The sequence below is a fragment of the Lolium rigidum genome, chromosome 1, assembly GCF_022539505.1.
Source record: "Lolium rigidum isolate FL_2022 chromosome 1, APGP_CSIRO_Lrig_0.1, whole genome shotgun sequence".
Lineage (NCBI taxonomy): Eukaryota > Viridiplantae > Streptophyta > Magnoliopsida > Poales > Poaceae > Lolium > Lolium rigidum.
In genome coordinates, this window is record NC_061508.1 from 56,003,523 (window position 1) to 56,017,294 (window position 13,772).

At 41.9% G+C, this 13,772-nt stretch overlaps 2 protein-coding genes across 2 annotated transcripts; both read left to right on the top strand.

Annotated features, from left to right (window-relative positions):
- The first annotated feature begins 4,051 nt into the window (after window positions 1-4,051).
- On the top strand, window positions 4,052-8,663 carry LOC124673368 (tRNA threonylcarbamoyladenosine dehydratase-like). The gene is made up of 11 exons (XM_047209460.1): window positions 4,052-4,155; window positions 4,278-4,342; window positions 4,626-4,704; window positions 5,121-5,268; window positions 5,560-5,772; window positions 6,243-6,377; window positions 6,496-6,627; window positions 6,803-7,018; window positions 7,463-7,587; window positions 8,080-8,137; window positions 8,235-8,663. Exons 1-11 carry the CDS (start codon window positions 4,052-4,054, stop codon window positions 8,343-8,345), a joined length of 1,386 nt encoding a protein of 461 aa, XP_047065416.1. The 3' UTR covers window positions 8,346-8,663.
- A 486-nt stretch (window positions 8,664-9,149) lies between these two features.
- LOC124708220 (proline--tRNA ligase, cytoplasmic-like) lies at window positions 9,150-13,498 on the top strand. Its single transcript, XM_047239912.1, has 12 exons — window positions 9,150-9,177; window positions 9,234-9,307; window positions 9,503-9,595; window positions 9,732-9,848; window positions 9,996-10,183; window positions 10,760-10,826; window positions 11,255-11,377; window positions 11,469-11,621; window positions 12,285-12,569; window positions 12,707-12,925; window positions 13,226-13,319; window positions 13,434-13,498. The coding sequence occupies exons 1-12, from the start codon at window positions 9,150-9,152 to the stop codon at window positions 13,496-13,498; spliced, it is 1,506 nt and encodes a 501-aa protein (XP_047095868.1).
- Window positions 13,499-13,772: the final 274 nt, after the last annotated feature.

A 13,772-nucleotide genomic window follows, 5' to 3' on the forward strand; every position in this document is an offset into this window, starting at 1 on the left:
AACAATGCTAACCCTAACACATCTAAAGATAACTACGTTGCTCGCCATCAAAAACGCTTCAGTACGAGCAACGCATGAACAACGTGGGGCTTGTGCTGCCTAGATCGCAAGATGCGATCTAGGCAGCATGTCGCTACCTGATAGAAACCCTCGAGACGAAGGAGTTGGCGATGCGCCGAGATTGGTTTGTTTTGGGGTTGAACGTGAGTTGTTGTTTATTCCATAAACCCTAGGTACATATTTATAGTCCAGCGGACTTTCTAATGCGGGCGTGCACTAAACCGTGCACGAGACAAACTCTAACTTTTAATCTAATATACAATCTACCATAAAGATACACGGGCAATTCAGCCCAATCCCTTCGTGTCAGGCCGCTTCAGGAATCTTCCACATGTAATCTTCCAAGCCCGGCCCACCTCTGGATTTGTCTAAAATCTGGTGATAACAGAGCTGGCGGGCCACGCGACGTTGGACGCCGAGCTGGAACAGCGTAGGCTGGCGGCCGCTGCTGCAGCCGAGGACTCCGACTCGGGATATCTTGGTCCTCCGATGACCCTGATGCGCCGACGCCGGAGGAGAAGGCCGCGGAGCAGCGGGCCCTCATCGAGTCTTTTGAGACGCTCAAGGACGAGGCCGCCAACGCGAGGCTGGAGCAGTGCCTGCAAGAGGACGCGGCGGCGCACCGAGCCATAGCGGCCGCGCGGGAGGCGGCGGAGAAGCAGGCGACGGAGCGACGCAACGACGGTGCCGGCCCGTCAGGAAGCAATTAGTCTAGACCTATAGGTCTACTTTGTATAATTTTTATGCATTTTTATGTACTACTTTCAATGTTTTTACTATGTTGCAATTCAAAAAATGGGTCGCTCCGGTGGGAGCACACCCAGACGCAAACGGACGAGCGGACAAAATATGTCCGCGGGGCGACGCAAACGGACGCTCGCGACCACTTTTGGGCGTCCGAAATGCGTCCCGCCTTAGGTAGGAACCGGCTTAGGGGTTCATCATATGGCCAACATCATGTGCATTCCCCCAAAGTCCACGCTCAGGTTAACTGAATTTGTTCCTCATCCTGTTATCCTGTTGTACTTTGACTTCTCAACTTTTGAGTTTTTTGGTGTACGTTCAGGTTTCTACAACATAAAGTAGATGTAAAAAATAAGTATAAGGCAAAATACATCATAAGATAAACCATGATATGGTATGATAGAAGAACAGTCATACCATGATATGATATGTTGCGTAATATGACTGGTAAAATTGATTGGAAATGAGAACACCTGCAAATACATTCTAAAAAAAAGAAAAAAATATATTCTATAGTGCCATATATATTTTGAATGCGTTGGATATAAAAATACATCATAAGCATCAGAAGATATATAACAATGTATATAGTTATTAATTTTTACATCCTACAGTTAAAATCAAAGCAATATATCAAAAAATATACGTCCAAACACAATAGGGAAATACTAACTCCATACGCAACAAGTATTTATAGACATTTTTTACATTATTGCCATATAACAAATGCAGAGAATGTACTATTAATCCCAACCCAAAAATACATTCTACAACATATGTGCATGGACATGAACTACATACACAATGTATATATAAACAATTTTATACATCCCTGTGACTGCCATCATACTACATGTTATGGTTTCAAAAGAATACATCATAGGGTACAAATGTTACATGCCATGTAAATAGTTTGCAGTAATTAACATCATGTAGAAAATTGATGATCCAAAAATCATCAATCTATTAGATATCAACCTCAGCAAATGTCACATGACGAGTGTATGGAATCCAACAAGCATACATACTGCTCATACACCCAGGATGTATAAACTATCAGAATGTAGCAAAAAACAACTAGAGCCACCTCCTTTGTGCCTAAACGGAGGAAATCATGGGTAACTCCAACAGACCAAACGCCAACCCCAAACTCAACATGGGCATGTAGAAACGCATGCAGGATCGAAGAACTCACCAACAACCTTGGACAATGTTCGAAACTCCACATAATCGTCGAATTGGCAGGTCCGCGATGCCGATTGACTCCTAAATGGAGGAGAACAAGGCGGGGGGGGGGGGCATTTTATAATATAACACACTTTTCTTTCCATCTCTATTGACAATGACAGGTGGTGGTCACGTGGCAAATAATAGAGAATCCAAGTCTAACTCCAACCGAGCGAACACCAACCCAAAATCAACATGAGCATGTCAAAACGCACGCAGGAACGAAGGACTCACCAGCAACACGATGCGGATGCTCTTCTTCAACGATTACTTCGACGATATACTCCACATACCGGTCGGATTTGCGGCCCCGTGCCGCAGCACCGCGCCGCCGAATGAAAGCTCTAAGCGCGGCGGGGGGCCTGAATGCTTTGATCCGCTTCTCCGCGCTGATCAAGCTGCTACACGGCTACTACAACCGGCCACAGATGCTCCTACGCTGATTTCGTCGGACAGCTCACCGTCGACGAGCGTGATTCAGCGGTGGAGATCGGGAGCAGATTTGACGGGGGCGAGAAGAGAGAAGGAGAGAATGCGGATGAACTCATGTCTCGCAGTGCAAAAATGAAATGGCTAAAAGGGAAAAAAAGGAAGGAGAAAAGAAAATTGCCTCCAGAGTTTTGGACGTTAGCGCCGATAAATCTGAGACGCACGATTTGGATCTGACGAACCGGACGAGGGAGTACCGTGGTAGACAAACAGTGCTCTAGCACCTAATAGAAATTGGATTTGTTCTTCATCATTTTGTCTGCCTCCACAACACATACATCCATACGTAATTGAACCTTTTTTTAACAGGAAAAGGACCCCGAAGGTTCAGTTGTTGCATTAATTAGAAGTTGTGGTTCATATTTTACAAGAAAAAACCTCCAAAAATGAGAAAAGTTAAATACATTCATTGAAATTCGGTAGTAAAAGAACCCTCCACAAGAGTATTAGAGTGCCATCGGATCCTTCTCCACCTTTGTTGAAGATGAACTCCATACATTTGGAGACGGGCATGCGTGAACTGCCGCGATGGAGTTGAAGAATGCCCTCCCCTTTGGCACGTTTTGTCGGGAGGGAAAACATGAGGATGATGACATCAGAGTGTGGATGGTCGCCCCACGACCATTAGATTCAATAGTCAAACGGCGACGCGCCGTCGTGGAGATGTTGCCGATGATGCGCTCCCGAAGATCTCCACAGATGTAGGCAAGGCAGCCTCAGTCCGAACTCCAGCAGCAAGCAAAGAGCATCGCCGCCTTCTGCTACCATTGCCTTGATGGTCTCCAGAAGTCAACTAGACTCTCGCCATGGCTAGGTCCGAGTCGCCGCTATTCTTATCCAAGAGGATCTTGCAAGATTCCTCTCGGAAACTCGAACTCCACCATGGAGCTTCGGCGGAGTCCGCGTGAGCGCCAGCAAGAGGAATCCCCACATGACACCATACGCTATATAGGGCCAGCTGCGAACCTACTACTAGCCTTACTACTACTCACATGGGGCGAGGAGGCGCTAGAGAAGAGCCCGAGATGGCCGGGAGACTCTCAAAGTGGATGGGGGGAGAAGAGAGGAGGACGGGGCGAGAGGGGGGAGGGTGAGAGTCTCCCTAGCATGATCATCGGACTTTTTTTTTTGACAATCAATACCACATATATTCATAGCAACAAATATTACATGGTAGAGATACATGAACTGGCTCCAACAATTAAAAAATAAAGTCTAAAAGATAGTAACAAATCTTCGAGGTCTTCAATTTCTTTCTTCTTTCAGAACACAATCATCGAACATTTTTTTTGTTGAGAAAATTATACAATTACACTGTGTGTGTTTTTTTAGCATAACCTGTATTACTCTTGGCTGCGCCGAGGCAAATAAAGCCCATAAGCCTACCGCAACAGGCCAAAAGCAATCGACCAGGCTTTACAGAGGGCCCGAACTAAGCAGATCGTATCGGGCCGCCTCCAAGCATTCCTCCTCCTCCTCGGCCGCCGGAGATCGTTCGGGGTTAGGGTTCTAGGCAGCGCCCGCCGGAGACATGGAGGACAGGGCAAGGCAGCTGCTCCTCCTCGCCGCCGTCGCCGGGGCCGGCGCCGCATTCGGCGCGTTCACCACTGCAGCCATCTTCAACCTCATCTCCAGGTAACTCAGCCGAACCCTCTTCCCCTCACCAACCCAAGCCCCCAAAAGCTCGGGCCACGAGCTGCTGGGAGCATTCCCCTACCATTCGCTTCATTTTGGTTCCTGTTGCTGCCGAGTGGCAGGTCTAAGCGGAGAGAGGGCTACGTGCGCAACCTGCTGGAGTCCAATGGTGGCACTGGCAGCAGCGGTATGTGTGCTGCACGCTGGTAACATTTTGGTTAATGGCTTCCCAGTCGAATATGTACTAGTAATTCTAGAGACTGCTGCGAATTCAAGGCGTCAGTCCAAGTACCACCGGTGGTGCACCAAGTAGATGATGGATATCTCACATCTCCTTGGAACAATTAAAAATTATGTGCTGTGTGGGCAATTGGGTGCTTAATAGTTACTTGGTTAGCCGAATTCCTGTTATTGAGCTTTCAACTTAGTCTACCATGTACTTTTGTCTTAAGTGTGTTCCTTGGGAGCAGGGGCTGCAGGACCTGGAGCACGTCCGAGGGATTGCTCGGATCTTCTCTCCGATGAAGTTGTCGCTGAGCAGCTTACAAGGTTCGTGTTCTTACTATCCAGTTCTAGAGGGTCTCCTTTAGTCACTTCTCTAATTCCAGATAGGACGACGACGTGTATTTGAACTTGCGCAACAACTATTGAACTCCTCATAACTGCTGCTAGAGCTAAAGGCATATAGCTAATATTATAGTATAACCCAATGCTAAAGTAAGCTATTTTTTTTCCTGCGGTCAAATCTACCTCATAACTTTCCATGTTAATGTGAGCAGAGAGTGATGTGTATTCACACGATACACAATTAGTATACCTTACCATTCTCTGTACATTATAGATATTCTTAAGCATTATCTTTGATCCAACTTTTTAAATGTTCAGACTACATTACACTAACCCCAACATTTGGATCATCTTTTTTATTGTGGTTACCAACACCTGTTTACTTTTTATGTTTTCAGGAACATACAGTTTTTCGGCATTGAATCCCAGAAGAAAGTTACTGAATCTTTTGTTGTAGTCATTGGTCTTGGAGGAGTTGGCAGTCATGCTGCTTCGATGCTCCTCAGATCTGGGGTTGGCAGGTTGCTTCTAGTAGATTTTGATCAGGTAAAATTGTTACTTTGGCAACTTGGAGTTGCTTTGCTCTTTTGTTAATTAATTATATATGATGTAAAGCTTCCAGAGTTCTAATTTGAGAAACAGAATCTTTGCGCCTTGCAGTATTATATAAAAAATAGACAGATGCATCATAACTTATTTTCTATGCATTATTGCATATCATGCATATACCCAGGTTTTGTGGCAGTATGAACTGGGCATGCTTACATTATGTTATGTAATAACATACTGCATCCAAAATAGGTGGACATTAACATGGAACTCATGATATGTTGAAAGGTCTCACTCTCATCACTAAACCGGCATGCTGTGGCAACCAGAGATGATGTTGGGACCCCAAAGGCTTCATGCCTCAAGAAGCATTTCTCAATGATATATCCAGAGTGCAAAATAGAAGCAAGAGTGCAGTTGTATGATCCATCAGCCGAGGACGAAATTCTTTCTGGACAGCCAGATTTTGTTCTTGATTGCATAGATAACATTGATACTAAGGTAACAAATATAGCTGAAATAATTCTCCTTCCAAACCTGATATTGATCTCTTATTAGATAATGATTTTAGCCTTTCATGCATTTCGTGTTTTTCTTAAGTATTTAGGTGTACCTTTTATTTTTCATGTTATTATGCTCTAAATGCTACTGTTCCTGTTTCTGTTCCTGTATTTAGTTTCATGAAGAAATAGCTGCGAGTACATCATATGTCGTCAGTTTCATGAAGAGATGATTTAGACGCATAATCACAATTTACTTATTAAATTCTGGAAGCAAATTAGCCAGAAAGGTGCATGCTCCTAATCTTGCTTCTGATGAATAATCAACACAAAGCCACTCTACTGGGTAGTTCAAACCTAATGTCTTTATCAAATTATTACTTGTCTCAGTTTTGTCCATGCTATTTAAGTAATTCAATACAATGTTTTTTTACATCATGAGACGTTTGGATATTGTTGATATTTTAATAGGTGGCTCTCCTTGCGGCTTGCGTACGCAGAGGGTTAAGGGTACTTTCTGCAATGGGGGCTGGAGCTCGAGCTGACCCAACCCGAATTCGTGTTGCAGATTTGAGAGAATCAAGTAACGACCCCCTTTCTAGGACGGTAAATATTGTCAACTTGGTTCAAAGAATAAAATTTACTCTTCTAATCTTTTAAAGCTGCTATGTGATCAATATTGGATGTGCTATAACTAAGTGCACCAGTTCGTTTTTTTCTGTAGGTACGGTATCGGTTGAAGAAGGATCATGGAATTGAAGGTGGAATACCAGTAGTTTTTTCGTTGGAGAAGCCCAAGGCAAAGTTACTTCCTTTTCAAGGTTCGAAAGAAGAGGAAACTCCATCAGATTACCAGGTCAGCTCATATTATCTATGCACCAGGCACCTTTCGTGCTACCTGGTTGAATAGTACTTTCTTCTCTTTGTTTTCATGCATGATAATGGTTTAGTTAAATTCCTATAAATCATCTAGTTGATTATATACTAGTACTGCAAATAATAGTGACAACATGGTATGCATCATCTTGCAGATTGTTCCAGGATTCAGGGTTCGCATTATCCCAGTACTGGGAACAATCCCTGCAATATTTGGTCAAGTTATGGCCTCCTATGTGGTTACTCAGCTAGCCAATTTAGATTTTCAAACTGAACCAATTGTTAACCTGGATTTGGATCATTACCGTGTTCTTCATCATCGTCTTCTTGAGCATGAGGAGCTGATATATGGGTCAGCAGAACAAGTTTTGGTATTATTTTACTCCTCCTTTTCAGTTTATGAGGCATAAAATTTTGTTATGTTGTTTCATATTGTGAGGTGTGCATGAACTTTTTTTCCCATGTTTGCCCTTCTCCTGCATATAAGTAGTGCCTCACTAACTAGTATTTTCTCCATGTCAGATGTATTTAAGTATGGATAGCATCATAGCACGGTTCTCTTCTCTTTCCCTCATTTTATAAGCTTAGTAATCCTTGTACACACTCGAATGCGCCTTATAATTTGCAAGGGAGGTAGTATATTTCTTGCTATGCCACTTCATAACCTGGATTTGAAGGTCCTTACTAGGGCATTATAGTGCTATTTAGATTGTGTTTTTCGTTAGTAATACTTACGAAAATGTAATTTCTTGGCCTCCCCACACCGTGACATCTTGTTGTAGTTTTTTCTTAATTGTCTTTTATTTGCATTAAAGGTTGATGCGCAAGAGGTGATGTACATTGTGAAAGAATTGTGGCGTGGCCGAAGTGCTAGAGATCAAAACATGAAGGACACTGGCCGAAAAATGTGGAGATCTGTCAATGAACTAATGCTTGTTCGGTACGTCTCTCTGTTAAACTGATAAAATGCGGTTTTACATGACACATACCATGGTTTTCGTGGTAGCTATGTACTTTTGATATGTTTTATACATGTCTGACATGGTTGAGTAAAATATAATTTGGTATGGTGTGACATAGATTTCACTTGCTAATAACTGAAGTGGACTATGGCATGCTGCACTTCTGTGGGATGATGAGATGAACTGTAAACTTGATGTGCTAACTATTAGTCCAGGTTGAGCTCACTTAGTGTTATGCCAACTTCAGTTGTGTGATATGCATTCATCAACATACCATCACACGTCTTACTTCCATCTTAAGTCTTCAACATCATTTTTGTATCAAGTTCCATTGACAATCTGACCTACGGAATGAGCAACATGGCGTACTGTATACATGGTTTCCCATCATCGTTAATTAATGTGTTAACGTGTTTGGTGTTTTCAAGTGTGTTTGTTCATGTTTTTACTGTGGTGATTTATTTTATCAGGTGGGACAAATCGAAGCCTGCCGGCGTGGCAAATCTGATACTTCTCAAGTTCACTGAGGTAACAATAATATATCATGTGTACCTTTATAAGTGACATTTGATTCGAGAGGTAAAATATCTTGATCTTATGGTTCACCTTTTGTTTCTTCCTACAGGCGGATGCGCATGAATCCACCACGCTCGATCAAGTAAAAGAGGAAGAACCTGAGTTTTACGCCATGGTTTCACGCGTTTTGAAACGGGCTGAAATGGAGTTTTCTTTATGAGCTGGTCACCGTTTTTTTTTTTTGTTTCTACATTTGATATACCGTCGTAAGCTGGGGAAGGCAAGATTCCACTCTTGCGTGGTCGAATTTTGCGTAATGCTGGTGAGGAGCAAGTAGATGAATTTTGTTTCATCGCAGAACTGCGACTTGCTGGTAATGCTTTGATTTTGTCTGCAAGGATCTTCCTCCTGTAATCATCTCTCCCCAGGACTATTGATGTTTTCGAGATTACCTTGTGTAAACCAAACAGAGCATCAGCTTTTCACCCATATGATATGCAACATATTCAAGTGAATTCGAAGAGATTATTTTGAGTAACTTATGGCGCATACTGATCGTCTCGATCATTCTCTTCGATGAAACGGAACAAAATGAAAAATATCTTTTGACCCTGTACACTTTTCCAAGACCAAGCAATGTGTGCTTAAATTAGTCAATGTTGTCTTTGACGTAGGTTGGTCGGTTACGTGGCCGCCACCCAATCAATATTTTTGAAAACTCCAGCACTAAAATCGTGTGACGGCGGCGATCAGTTAAACAATCGATAGGTTACGTGGATACTACTCCATTGACCCTCGTCTCCGTACTATATTAAGACCGGACCGTGGTAAAAAACTAAAAACAAGAGAGAATAAAAATACTCAAGGCAACAGGCCCATTCCAGCTCTAGCGGGAATTCCTTTCCCTATCGGACTCGGTAGCGCCGGCCAATACAATTCTCCCTCGCCGGCTTTCGCTCAAAGGAGAGCGGAAACCCGACCTCGCCAGCGTGCTCGTGTTTCGTCACGTAAGTGCAAGCTGCGCATGGCGGTCGGCGATCCGTCCAGCCGAGGTGCGTCGCTATTCGTCTTCTTCTTCTTCTCGTCGCGCTTACGTCTGGGGTTGCAGGGAAGAAGATGAAGGAGACCAAGCTGGGGATGTCGTTCAAGAAGGACGACAAGTTCGGAGAGTGGTACTCCGAGGTGCGTTTCTTCGCCTTCCTCTAGCCCTTGCCGTCTCGGCTAAGTTGAATGTTTTTTTAGCAAGTGCTAAGTCGAATGGTTTTTATTTTGACATCTGCTGAGTTGAATGATCCACTAGATTTGCGAAATTTGTTTTTTTCTTTTCTTTCGACATACCAAAATTCGAAACGAAGCTTTGCTGTTGGTTTTGCGCAGGTTATTGTTAACAGCGAGATGATTGAGTACTACGACATCTCTGGCTGCTATATCTTGAGGCCATGGGCGATGGAGATCTGGGAGTTGATGAAAGTAAGTTGTACCCCTCCGTGAAATTGAACTAATCCAGAATTATTATTTGATGCATTCTTAAGTTTATGGTCTTATCATGTTCAAAATTACTGTAGCTCTGTTCCTTTTAGTAACCACCGGCGATAACTTTGTGCAGGAATTCTTTGAAGCGGAAATTAAGAAGCTGAAGCTGAAGCCATATTATTTCCCTTTGTTTATTACCGAGGATGTTCTGCAGAAGGAGAAGGACCACGTTGAGGGCTTTGCTCCTGAGGTGTGTGTTTTTTTCCTCTTGCCATTCGCATTCAGCTCTCTACATGTTCCATTAGAAAGTTAGAATGCTATCCAAGTAACTCTGAAATATACTATCCCTCTGTAGAAGAACTTGAATCAGATGATTAATGAACAATTTGTGTTCCAGGTCGCATGGGTTACTAAATCAGGAAAATCTGATCTGGAAGCTCCTATTGCAGTCCGGCCCACAAGCGAGACTGCCATGTATCCATACTTCTCTAAATGGATAAGAAGCCACCGCGACTTACCTTGGAAGTGTAACCAGTGGTGCAACATCGTTCGATGGGAGTTTAGCAGTCCAACTCCTTTCATAAGGTTAGTCAATTGTTTGGTAGCTTGTTACGTTTGTCCCCGTACTTCTCCCATTCTGTATTGTCTGCTTATTATGTTTGTCCTACTAGTGCCATAGTGTCTGATTGCTAATGGCAAATGCAAAATATTCATTTGTGTGCGAATGAAATAAGTACACTGTAAAATATTCTCAGAGTCAAGGAGATCTGTTTATTTAAATCATGAAATAGCTCTAGCAAACACTTTAATGCCAACATTGTGATTTTGATTCCGAATATTACAGAAGATTCGGAAATGATATCAATGCAACTCGGAGTTTCACTGAATTTCTTCACCCTGACTACTTTATATTTCCAACATGATGCATCTATTGCATCACCAATTGTAGTGTTCCTCTGCTACACTAGCAATCTGATGCTCATTATCTAAAAAACCATGATGCTTTCACAATTTTTTCATTCAATGTACTGATAATGCAAATTATATGCACCTTGTGTTTCTGCAAAGATCCATGTTGATGGCTGCATGATTAGCCCTTTTTATCACATAAAATTTCGCATCAACTGCCTGAATCAAACATTCTGCAACTGTTCAATTCAGGAGCCGTGAATTTCTTTGGCAAGAAGGGCATACAGCTTTTGCGACAAAAGACGAGGCAGATGAAGAGGTATTAACTACTTATTTCTACAATTTTTAAATATTGGTTCGGTTGTAAACTAGTGGTATTGAGTTTGTTTTGATAAGCTGGTTGGTTTTATCCCATATAGTTGCTGGGGTGAAGCAACAGCTGACCAGTATAGTGTAGGAACTCTGAAGTTATAAGAGATATGAGACATCTCATGTGGATAATTATTTTGTTTCTTTTTTTGAATTATACCGCTAGAAAGTATAAACTCATAATGTTACTTTCTTTTCTCAAATATAATCATGGTTTTATTTAAGTAGTTTTACGCAAAAACTTGTTGAATAAAGTCCTTATATATCAAAACCACACTTGAAAAAATGCAATATTGTAGTATTAATTGTAAGGTGTATTTGATAATATGATTCTACGCAAACTACATGTGGAATTTGAAATTATCATAATTTGATCAGGTTCTTCATATATTGGAGCTCTACCGAAGGATATATGAAGAATTTTTAGCAGTTCCAGTGTTCAAAGGGAGGAAAAGTGAGATGGAAAAATTTGCTGGTGGATTTTACACAACCAGTGTTGAGGTTTTTATCAAGAGAATCTTTGCTGCATTTTTGCTACACCTATCTTCTTAAAGCTGTCCAAGTAAGAAGGCAGTTGGTTTTTTTATTGCAGGCCTTTGTTCCAAACACTGGCCGTGGTATACAAGGCGCAACCTCACATTGTCTTGGTCAAAACTTTGCAAAGATGTTTGACATACGTTTCGAGGATGAGAAGGGTAAAAGATCCTTTGTGTGGCAGAATTCTTGGGCATACTCCACCCGCTCGGTAATTCTTATTTTTTCTACTTTTAGCTGATTTCTTTCGAACTCCCTTCTTGGTATACCTTTTTTTTTGTCAATTCTGAAGTTTTGGAAATGGCAATGACACGTTTATATTGTATATACTCGTATTGTCTTGCTTTCCTGCTTAGATATTTTGTTGGTTGATGTAAATTGATTGATATAATAAGCTTATAAGTTTACTTTGTAAGAATACCAAGTGGCATACATGGCATACTTGTCATCAGTTCTCTACATGAGTAGCTACTTTTCCCTAAAGTATTATGTTTCGGTTCCAAAGCTTTGACACGTCAATAAGCAGGTGGTGGTAAGGTGTGGAGTGTTAGTGTACGTCTGGATCTATATTTCACGACAAACAATATATAATACAATTAAGCTGATTTGAACAGTTTTCCATAATTCTTTGCAGTGGTAGCTAATAGTTGGTGCTCCGTTTTATTTTTGCATCATGGTGAGAATTTAGCGCCAGCTTTGGTGCTAATGGAAAGGGTTGGAAGTAACCATCTTTGGTAACTTTGGCAATTTCATGTGATGTTCTATTTGTAGAAAACAATTGCCGCCTTATATGTTTTTGCCTGGATTATTTCAATTAAGGTTCCACCTAAATTTATGTTGTATATGTTTGGTACTGCGAATGCTCTTCTTGCAGATTGGGGTGATGGTGATGACGCATGGTGATGACAAGGGCATAGTGCTACCACCAAGGGTGGCACCTATCCAGGTCATCGTCATTCCTGTTCCATTCAGGGATGCGGACACTGTAGCTATTAGTGGTGCATGTGAGTCGGCTGTTTACACTTTAAACCAAGCTGGGATGCGAGCAGACTTGGATGCCCGTGATAACTATTCGCCTGGATGGAAATATTCTCACTGGGAAATGAAAGGTATTCCCTTGAGAATTGAGATAGGTCCAAGAGATCTGGCAAACAAGCAGGTATATTGAGTTGTCCCTTTTTAGTTTTGTATTTGTATAGAGTTATTAAGGATTTAATTCTCATTGTTGTGTACTTTGTCATCATTTCATGAACGTCCATTCCGCGAGTAAATGGAAATATCATCCTTCTATTTCAGGTGCGCATTGTCCGCCGAGATAATGGTGCAAAGGCTGACATTCCTTCGACCGATTTGGTGGAGCATGTAAGAATGTTACTGGATGAAATTCAAGACGGCTTGTTTGAAACAGCCAAGCAAAAGAGAGATGCTTGCATCGAAATCATCCACACCTGGGATGAATTCACAGCAGCTTTGAATGAGAAGAAGTTGATCTTGGCTCCATGGTGTGATGAAGAGGTATTTGAAGTACCATATTCCCCTCCAAACTGAACTTTTTTCCGGCAACTATTAACTTATAAGAGTGAGTAAAGATTGGCATACAAGTTTGTATCTGATGTAAACTTTCTGTACACATATTCTACAATATGTTGCGAAACTCAAGATTAAAAGTCAGCACTTAAAAAATTGAAAAACAAACATTCAGTTGTTGAAACTGAGCAATTAACCATTTAATTTATCCGTTTGTATCTAATATTTTCTTCCTGCAGTACTTTCCACTCAGCGTGTTCATCATACAGTTTCATGCTTTTGCTGCAGGAAGTTGAGAAGGACGTCAAAGCTCGGACAAAGGGGGATCTCGGAGCTGCCAAAACATTGTGTACTCCATTTGACCAGCCAGATCTCCCAGAAGGTATGAAACTTGCCTGTGAATTACTACCTTCTCTGTTTTTGTTTTTGTTTTTCTGTTGCATGCTCGTGGAGTCGTGGCTCTGACATGTGCGTGATTTTCTGCGCTGAAATGCAGGAACACTGTGCTTTGCTTCTGGGAAGCCTGCGAAGACGTGGTCATTCTGGGGTCGCAGCTATTGACCTTCGCCGCCTGTTGTCACCAGCCACACCACGGTTTTCGTCATTTATCTCCGTTGGCAAAACCATTGATCAAGACCGACCTGCATTCTGAGAGTCGAAGCCTAGCATGCAGTTTTGGTTCTCATATAAATTCTCACATCCAGCTTTTGTCTAGTTTGTAATATGTCGCAGTAGGATATTTTGAACCAGACTAGCAGTGGGAGCTTCTCATTCTCATTGTTTTATATCACTTACTTTGATAGAAGTCCTGCCATTCATATAAATATGTATATTA